Consider the following 9,639-nt stretch of genomic DNA (forward strand, 5'->3'; position numbering starts at 1 on the left):
AAGAAATTGTGTTTTCTGATGATTCAAACATAATTTAAGTGTCTAGCCATGAAATGTGGACGAAATGCTTTAAATAAAATAAAACCTGATGTTTCGCTGTCCTATAGACGAAGCCCAACACAGCACCCACCCCACCCCGTCCAACACCTCCAAGCCCGGTGGTCCTGCAGCACCCAGGCAGCCAGCTCTATAATACTCCCTACCTCTCCTATGTTTCACAGATCCACCCTGTGCAGGTATGTGAGCAAAAACTGAACTTTGGTCACTTTTTCTTACTAAAATCTCAGTGAAATAACTGGAACATTTTATTGACACTTTTTTCAGCCCCCACAAATGTACCAGTACACAATGTCCACAGTTAACCAAGGAAAATACCCCAGGACCAAAGGTAAATAATATTTGGTCAGGCTTGCTGCATTAAGTCCATCACGTTTATAAACTGTTCGCTCTGCCTCTCTTGAATAAAATCCACACTTTGTGCTTCTTTCAACTTTTGTCTTTTCTCTGTATAAGGAAGTAAAATTATCAGAGCTTTGCCTCCAAAGTTTTTGTTGTTCTCATCTTTTTTCCTCCTTTCACCAGGATCAGTAGTGGCTCCACGCTCTGATCATGGTACTTCAGCACCACCAATGCTTCAAGCTGCTGCATCAGCTGCTGGAGCTCCTCTGGTGGCGTCCCCCTACCCTCAGTCCTATCTTCAGTACAACCCCCAGCAGTACGGCCATCAGCAGGTCCTCCAGGCCATGGCACCCTACCCTGGACAGGTAGAACGCACTGGGCCCAAGCCTCGTACACTTGTTACTCCAGTTTCAAATAGTTAACAAACAAAGCAGTTTAATTTGTGCTGAATGCTTATTGGGAAATGACTTGTGGATAAATGGATAATAAAAGTACTTTTATTTAAGATTTTTTTTCTGTCTTCCACCACAGCCAATGTACTCCATGCTTCAGAGTGGAGCGAGGATGATAAGTCAAGGTGGTGGTCCTCATCCACAAGCTCTCGGTCCACCTGGAGCTCCTCAGTTCCCTTCACAGGGTGATGGATCTCAAGGACCACAGCAGGGCATCTATGGTAAATTAAAACTTCTACAAGAAGTGGTCAGTCCAACGTCCTGCCTCGACAGATCTAACTTAACTCTGCTGCCGTTTTTGCTTTCTGTGTAGCTCCACAGTCGTTCTCTCATCACTCGGGTGCAGTTCATCATCCTCAGCCTTCCAGTACCCCAACAGGCAACCAGCCCCCACCCCAGCATGCTGCCCCCAGCCCTGGACAGGTGAGGCTCCCCCATCGTTAATGGTCCTTAATGCTTGGGCTGCAACCCAGTTTATGCTAAGATTGTTTACCCATCACTTAAAATGACCCATCATTCTTGTTTTAATTACACTTCAGTGCTGTTTAGCACCTTAACAGGCTTAAAGCACATTTTGTAGTACAGTACTTGTTGAACGAGCTTTGGTCTTGTTTCTTGATGGAAGCATGAGTTCAGCCCCTCCCTCTTGTTTAGCTCCATCTATTTATTGAACAAACCAACATCTTGTTTGCAGAACACCCAGTCGGGCCCTCAGCCTCAGTCATTGTACCACTCAGGTCCCTTGTCGGCACCCACACCCCCCAACATGGCTCCAGGTCACACGTCTCCACAAGGCTCTTACCCCATCCAGGGCTACAGTATCCACAGCCACCAGGGCATCCCGTCAACCTACCCCTTGGGGCAGCTAGCACAGGTATGGTTTCATTTTTCACTACCATAGAGGTAAATTCTTGATTAGACCTGCAGAGACTCTTAAGTGGAACAGATTTTTTGTGTGATTGCTAAATCAGCATTCTGGTTTCTCTTTATTATTTCTTTTCTTCCCTACCTTTGTAAACATGTAACTACATTTGCATACTTTGTGGTATTTTAATCATTCAAGTATCAAAAACGTTGGCTCATTCAGAACATTTAAGCCAGTGATTCCCAACACGGGTCCCTGAGGAACACCACCCTGAATGTTTCAGTTGTTTTCTGCTCCAACACGCCTGATTCAGTAAAGTTCTGCAGAAGCTTCTTAATCACCCATTCATTCAGGTCTCTTGTAAATGAGTCCCCAAGGCTCAATGGGACTAACATGTATAAATAAAGGTTGAATAAAAAAATCAGGTGCGTCAAAGTATGTAAACAAGTAAAACAGGCAGGACGGTTATCCTCAAGGACCAGGGTTGGGAACCACTGATTTAGTCTGATGTTTAATACTTTTAAAGTTATAAAAACCAAAGTGTTTAACTTTATTTACAAATTGTTTCTCCTTCATACATTGAGACTTCTAATTCATTCACATTTTTGTCTTTGACTTTTTTAGCTCTTAACTATGGTATATTGTTTTGCTACTTTTAGCCTTTAGCTAGCCTTTCACTGTTTTGAGCTTTTAACTAGCATTTTGGTACTTTTAGCTTTTACCTAGGGATGCGGTTCTTTCAATTTTATGTTTTTTCCTACTTTTAGCTAATGTATTGATGATTTTCACTATTTTATAGCATTTTCTTGGCTAGTTTTGCGGCCTTTACTTTTTAGCTAGAGCTTTGTTACATTTAATTTGTAGCTAGTGTTCTGCTTCTTGTAGCTTTACCAACTCAATTTTAGCTTCTTTAGCAAATTTCTTCAGTCATTCAGCAAACAGCATTCACATTTTCAGTTTTGCAGAAAAAGCAGTTTCTCTAGTTTTGACGTTACCACTTCCTCAAATTTTTCCCAACCTCTCTAGGCCCACGTCCAAGGAGCCATGCCAGGTCCTCACCACTCAGGCAGCCATGGTCAGCCCCAGTTAGTAATGTTGCAGACTCCTCAGCAGGGTCCCGGCGGAGTGCCCCAGCACCCTCAGCACGGACCTCAGCAAGGAGCACACCAGCACTTTTACATAGGACACCCACAAGGTAGGAACTAGGTTAACACCGTCATCAGTCTTAAAGTTGAATCTGACTGGCCTGACAGTTTTTGTTTCCCTCCCACAGCGATGCAGGTACAAACTCACCCTGCTTCCTTCCACCCACCTGGAAATTAAAACCTCTCTGCCTCTGTGACGTCCTGAACTTTTCTCACCCGGCCTGTTGCACATGAAGTCCAGAAAAACACAGCTCAAAAAAATTCTCAGAATCATATGGAGAGAAGAGCCCTCGCAACACCGTACTGTTCTGCTGTAATGATGTCCATCAGAACAAATCTCACCGTCAGCCCCAAACAAGGAGGACATTTTTAATGGTAATGATGAAGTCGAGAGGACCGCAGCAGCATCCAACCCCTCCTGCTGCGCTGTTCCCTCCAGCTTCTTCCCAGTTTTTCTTTTAGCCATGAGGCACCTTGCTGGGTGGACCCGTAGGAGAAAGAAAACCAGGTGGAAAAACAGCAGCAGACTTTTCTTTTCTCCCTTCCAGAAATGTGTTTTTAACCATAAGGTTTTGTGAATACCAGAACACAAATGTTAAACAAAGACTGCCATAAGAATCTTAGGACTACAGCAAGACAGGAGGGATGTGAAGACATGAGGGGATTTTTAGAATTTTTTTAAAAACTCAATCTAATAGTTAAGACCACCCCTTTGCCCATCTTCTCCTGTAGGAAAATATAATTAATAAAAAATGGACAAGACAAAAAAAAATTAAAAACTATGACTAAAAAAATAAAGTTCTCAACTCAACTACAATGATTTTTTTTCCATTTATTGTATCAGCTGTGAAACGATGTCCCATGGACATACATGTCACCATTATTGCACAAAACAGCAGCATTACTGAGACTGAAATGTATTTTCCATTCGTATAAAGCGAGAGCACATTAATTTGAGGGGCTCTAAACATTTACTGTTGTCACATGTTGGCAGAATGAGATGATTTCTTCCTAGGGGACAGTTTGAATTAGCATTTTATTTTCAAGTGACCACTAGAGGGAGCTCTCAACTACAGTCAACACTGTCCTTGTTCCAGAAATGGTTCTTTGGGTTAGTGTGCCAGTACACGTGCAGTGGCTCAGTGTCAGCTCGTTCTGTGTTAGCGTATCCTAGTCTCTCTTCACTATGGTCAGTACATTACTGGTTCAGGCTGCAGGTCGTTACCATCTCATCAACGTGACAGAGCGTACAGCTGCTCGGCGCACCCCTCCAGTCGGTCCCGGTACTCCAAATTGCTATAGTTGCTTTCAGGGACCCCCTCGGTGCCGTAGAGGAGACCCCAGCAACAGCAGGCGATCACAGCTGTGCTGTCACTGTCGCCTGAACAGAAAGATGGAGACAAACGGTGCGAGTGATGAGACTGGATAGTCTTATTCATGAATCAAATACGGAATCACCGACCTCCATGGAAGGCAGCTCGGCTCATCAGTTCCTCCCAGTCGGAGCCAGCTGCCAGCAGGGCATCGAGCGCGATCATTGGGGCATCGTGTCCACTGCGTCCCGCCCAACCAGACAGGCTAAAGGTCTTGTAGGCCTCGTCTCTCTCAGCTGGACCGTAGGCAGAGGGCCAGTTCATGGGTCCCACTCCATTAGAGATGCCCCTCTGATCAAGATACCTGCAGACGGACACAACATGAGTGAAGTGAGGAAAAACTACACAAAATTTATTATTTTGATGATTAATGTCGACGATGGCCCAAATTTCTATTTATCTGAAATTAGAATATTGCATGAAGTACATAACAAGGCATGAGCCAGGTAATCTGCTTCTGTTGGTCCACTGGGTTGTTCCAGAACACCTCAGCAGCTCCACAGGCTGACAGCCTCTACACCACGCTGCACTGACAGTAATTTATGCAACAAGAGCCCCAACCAAGTACTTGGAGCAAATTCTGCGTGGTAAATAGTTTATTTTAACATTTCTGTATTAAAAATGATTTATAAATGGTCTTATGTAATCTAATATTCTGAGGAACTGAGTTTTGGGTTATTTGTAAGCCATAATCATCAAGGTCAACAAAGAAACTTAAAATATCACCCTGTGCATAAGGAATCTGATACGTTTCACTTCTTGAATCAAATTACTGAAACGGATCAACTTTTCTGAATTTTAGAGATGTAGCTAAATGTTTTTGTCAGCAGTCATTTTGACACAAGACCAGCAATGACAATTAAATTTTTCCACTTCCCAACATTCTTGAATATCCCAACTAGTCCTGTCACGATAACACATTTTGCTGGGCGATTAATTGTCTCAGAAATGATTGCGATAAACGATAATATTGTTTGAAATTTGAAAATAATTAGTAATTGTTGTGGCAGCACGGTGGCGCAACTGGTAGAGCTGCTGCCTCTCAGCAAGCAGGTCCTTGGTTCAAACCCCGGTCCAGGTGCCTTTCTGGGTGGAGTTTGCATGTTCTCTCCGTGCATGCGTGGGTTTTCTCCGGGTACTCCGGTTTCCTCCCACAGACCAAAAACATGCATGTTAGGCTGATTGGTAACTCTAAATTGTCCCTAGGGGTGAGTGAGAGAGTGAATGGTTGTTTGTCTCATTTGTCTCTATGTGTCCCTGTGATGGACTTGCGACCCGTCCAGGATGTACCCCGCCCCTCGCACAGTGATTGGTGGACATGGACACCAGCGACCCCCGTGACCCAAAATGGAATAAACGGGTAAAGATGATGGATGGATGGATGGATAGTAATTATTGTCAAATTTAAAATGTTAAATTTGTTTTGCATGTAGCACTTTTTTTTTACCACCGGATGACAGTATAAGACTGAACTGAAGGATGGATAATGAGGGAGTGAGTAGTGTCTCTAAGAAGAATGGGAGGGAGGCCCCTTGATGTGACATGGGCTGTCTCTCCTTTTGTTCGGTTCTCAAAATGGTGGACGCGCAGTGTGGTTTTAGCTCTTTAGCATACTATTGTTCACACAAAGTTTTTAATAAAAAAAAAAAAAAATCAGTAAACGAGTTCTCAGCTTCTTTTAGCAGAGGAAAAATAACTTTTTATACGAAGGCACGGGTTTCAACTGAATTTTGGAGCTTCAACAAGACGGAGGGTTTTTTCCCCGAGGTCGGCCTGTTAGCGAAACTTCTCAGCTTAGCTGCTTTTAAAGATCCAAAAATGTGATTTTGGACGGTCAAAACAGATTTTAAAGAGAAAAGAGAAGGTGTGTGTGTGTCAATGAAGAGCACTGGAGTTGAGCTTTTTATCATCCAGCGTCTTCATTAGAAAGAGAGAGACATGAAGAAACGATAAAGTTGATAAATGAAAATGAGGTTGATAATTTTCATTAATTGTGCGATTAATTGATTCATTGTTTATCTTGACAGGCCTAATCCTGACCTCAGAATGCAAGTTTGATGTTTAACAATCTGTTTCTAGAAGAGGCTGCAGTTCAGAACATAAATGATGAATGTGCCGCTGACTGGAAACATTTAGCCGAGTCACCATTTGTTAACCTCGAAGCTAAAACAGCCTTTCAGAAGCCTCGCAAAGCTCGACTGCTCATACCACTGCCACTTGTCACAGAAGTAGCTCCAGTCTCTCTCCGTCTCCTCCACGGCGAAGCCCCGATCCTGAACGAACTTCCTCGCTATGGGACAGGCCTCGTTGATCAGGCCCAGACCCCAGGTGGTGATGGGCCTGCGCTGGGCGGCGTATGAAGCGAAAAGAGCCGAGGCTACGGCTCCCAGGAAACCAGTGGGGTGAGGATGAGTCATCCTGCCCGTCTCCACGGCAACGGCCACAAGCGACAACAACTGGACAGGCCTCGGATACCTGTGCTCAGGGTTAAAGTTTGGAGCCGCTTGTTAAAATACAATCGAACGCTAAATTAAGGCTACATGCAGTAAGTATCGTCTAGTATAAATTGTAAATTAAATTTAAATGGTAGAACACTATTGACTAACTAAACCAATGTGCAGGGGATTTTAGTAAACTTACTTTCATGGTTATGTTTTATTTTATACATCTCATCTCAAGTAAAGATAACCAACAATTTGACTTGTTTTGTCATTTTATATTAATTAGTTTGCACAAATCCATGAAACTAAACAAGGCCTCAGGAAAAAGGAAAAGAGACAAAACTGGACTGCATCCAGAACAGCTGATATTATTAAACCTGCGTCCTCAAGTTAAATGTCTCACCTCAGGCCGATGCACATGGACCTCATGGCTGCTCCACAGCCCGTCCCCTCGGGGTTATACGGCACTCTGAAGCCTCCTTCTTCTCCTGGTCTTAGTTGGGATACACCTGAACGAGAACGTTACTGCTACATTTAGCAAACCGCAAATGTGACACGACTTTACATCACAAATTTACCCAAAATGCTTGAAGGCCCAGGTTTCCTCCCCTCCATGTCTTTCATCCCCTCCACGTAACGAGCAGCCACCTCATGAAGGAGATCCTCCCCTGTTTTCCCTGTGAGGGACACAGTATCATGTTGAAACTGCAAACTTTAAAAAATGTAATTAACTTATGCACAAACCCAGTCTTTGCCTTCTCACAGCAAAGGTCAAGTTGAATTTCCTGCTTTTGTACGAAGCTCTATTAGAGCAGCAAATCAAGACAAGACTGGAAATTAGATTTAACCTTTAGCTGGTGTTTCTGAAGAGGACGGAGTGAGGCTGTGTCCTGATGAGGTCTGATTCATCCAATCAAATCCTCATCCGGAGCAAAACACAGACACAAACTGGAGATGTTTTCCAGAGGATTTTCTCACCAGTTGCCAGTCCTTCAGCTGTTGCCAGATGCAGAACAGTGTCGTCGCTCACGGGCCAATCAGGAAGTTGAACCTTGATGTTCTTCAAGCCGCCCAGCTCCTGCAGCTCCTACAGGCTCAGAAGAGGAGAGAGGATTTGTTTTGTAGACTTTATCTAGTAACATTTAAAACTGTCTGCAGCCCCACATCTTGTGTATAATACAAGTTCGAGTCAACTTTGTCGTTTCCATCACATGATACATGAGGTGGAACGAAATTATATACACAGGGTCCCAGTTACACCCAAAAATAGCAAAATATAAAGTATACAAAGAAACAGTAAATAAGGATCTAAGAAATACACTAAATCCTAGGTGCTGGGTGAGTGGGGTCCTTCATGAAGCAGGTGGCCCTCTTCCTGCATCTGCAGGTGTAAATGTCTGTGATGGTGGGGAGGCTGACTCCAACAGACTTCTGTGCAGCCTTCACCACTCTCTGCAAATAGTTTCTTTCTGCAGCTGTGCAGCCTCCATGCCACACGTTGATGTTGGAGCACAGGATGCTCTCCACTGCACACCTGTAGGTGAGGACTGAGCTTCCCAGACCAGCTCGTCTCAGCCGCCTGAGGAACTACAGAGTCTCTGATGAGCTTTCTTGATCAGGCTGATGGTGTTGTTGCTCCAGCTGAGGTTGTCATTCATGTGTACACCCAAGTACTTGTAGCTGGAGACCACTTCCACCACAGATCCTCCCATATTCAGGGAGGGTTAGATGCGTTTGCTCCGTCTGAAAACCATGATCATCTCCTTCGTCTTCTTCACACTGATGTGAAGATTGTTCTTCCTGCACCAGCTCTCCAGGTGTTCCACCTCCTTCCTGTAGCTGGACTCATCGTTGTTTGAGATGCATCCCACCACTGCAATAAATACCTTAATACAGTACTAACCTTGTGAATAGCTGGTCCAGACTCGTTGTACTCCCACAGCTGGTTTCTGTAGCCCAGAGCATCACCAGCACCACTCAGCACCATGGCTGCCTTATACTGCTCCACAGAAGCAAATCTGTTCACACAAAAACAACATTTGTACATTTTTCAGGTGTATTGTTGGAGTAAACTTCAGCTGCAGGACTGCAAACACTGAAGATTCTGCTAAACAAGTTTAACACTAACCTTTTTAAAAAGTTAGCATATTTTAGAAGTAAAGATTTATGTGTAATTTGTGTTTAAGGGGGACATAAACAAATAAACATAGGCTGACTTGTTTAGGCTGTAAGGTAGTGCGTTAGAAGAAATTACGAAGTCAGGATACATAAATAATTACGTTATTTAAGATTAGTTTTATGACCAAAATTTTGTTTCTCCGCAGCGTTACGGGCTCACCGGTCCATATCAGCGCGTCGTACCCCGAAATCAGTCCTCACGAGACGGTCACTCACTTCAGTTGACACCGAGGCTCAAGCAGAGGCTGCTAACGGAACGGATGTTAACGGGCTGCTCAGCACTCCGGACGACTTCAGGCGACGGACCCAGTCCAAATTAAGGTTTTAAACCACACTCGTTTTTGTGGGAATGCACCTAAATAATGGTGAAAAGGATAATTTAACAGTACTTTTGGGACATGTAATCTAAATGTGGAGAATATTATGCAGCTACAGAAGTTCTGAATTAAAAAAAAAAAAAAAATTTACTTTTAAGTGGCACAGTTATTAATGCTCTGTATCACGCTTAATCCCAATACACTTGGTTAAATTATATACTTAACTAGGTCAAATTCCTCATGATTTATTTATACACTTAAATCGATGATGTATTGGCTGGTTGTTAACATTTATATGAAATGATTGTGAAATATGAATTTTTTTTCAGGATCTCGACATACAGTTGTGACGAAATTAGAGATGGCTATTGCTGCAGGTAAAGAAACAACAAAAGGCACCACATCAGTAACAGTAGCTTCTTCTGGTTGTTTCAGTTGTTAAATTGATATGGTACTACGTCAGGCAGTG

At 43.4% G+C, this 9,639-nt stretch overlaps 2 protein-coding genes across 2 annotated transcripts in view; one reads left to right on the top strand and one right to left on the bottom strand.

The window, feature by feature from the left end:
- The window catches only part of atxn2l (ataxin 2-like), a 15,432-nt gene extending 11,812 nt beyond the window's left edge, over positions 1 to 3,620 (top strand). Inside the window, exons 16-23 of the mRNA XM_037691432.1 lie at positions 108 to 236; positions 325 to 388; positions 583 to 764; positions 931 to 1,072; positions 1,165 to 1,274; positions 1,546 to 1,725; positions 2,743 to 2,911; positions 2,990 to 3,620. Coding sequence (XP_037547360.1) covers positions 108 to 236; positions 325 to 388; positions 583 to 764; positions 931 to 1,072; positions 1,165 to 1,274; positions 1,546 to 1,725; positions 2,743 to 2,911; positions 2,990 to 3,039 — 1,026 coding nt within the window. The 3' untranslated portion in view covers positions 3,040 to 3,620. The remainder of the gene's footprint in view (positions 1 to 107; positions 237 to 324; positions 389 to 582; positions 765 to 930; positions 1,073 to 1,164; positions 1,275 to 1,545; positions 1,726 to 2,742; positions 2,912 to 2,989) is intronic.
- Positions 3,621 to 3,678: 58 nt separating this feature from the next.
- LOC119423619 (protein ADP-ribosylarginine hydrolase) lies at positions 3,679 to 9,091 on the bottom strand. The gene is made up of 8 exons (XM_037691022.1): positions 9,014 to 9,091; positions 8,579 to 8,693; positions 7,654 to 7,762; positions 7,254 to 7,352; positions 7,079 to 7,184; positions 6,443 to 6,709; positions 4,324 to 4,538; positions 3,679 to 4,242 (listed from the first exon to the last, which is right to left on the bottom strand). Exons 1-8 carry the CDS (start codon positions 9,019 to 9,021, stop codon positions 4,094 to 4,096), a joined length of 1,068 nt encoding a protein of 355 aa, XP_037546950.1. The 5' UTR covers positions 9,022 to 9,091; the 3' UTR covers positions 3,679 to 4,093.
- Between the last annotated feature and the right edge of the window lie 548 nt (positions 9,092 to 9,639).

Source organism: Nematolebias whitei, chromosome 17, assembly GCF_014905685.2.
Source record: "Nematolebias whitei isolate Nwh7 chromosome 17, NemWhi1, whole genome shotgun sequence".
NCBI lineage: Eukaryota > Metazoa > Chordata > Actinopteri > Cyprinodontiformes > Rivulidae > Nematolebias > Nematolebias whitei.

Coding starts and splice junctions, on each gene's coding strand:
- LOC119423619 (XM_037691022.1), bottom strand. Junction 7,185..7,253: donor TGGGCCTTCAAGCATTTTGG/GTAAATTTGTGA, acceptor GTTCTCGTTCAG/GTGTATCCCAACTAAGACCA. Junction 4,539..6,442: donor TTCTGTGACAAGTGGCAGTG/GTATGAGCAGTC, acceptor GTCCGTCTGCAG/GTATCTTGATCAGAGGGGCA.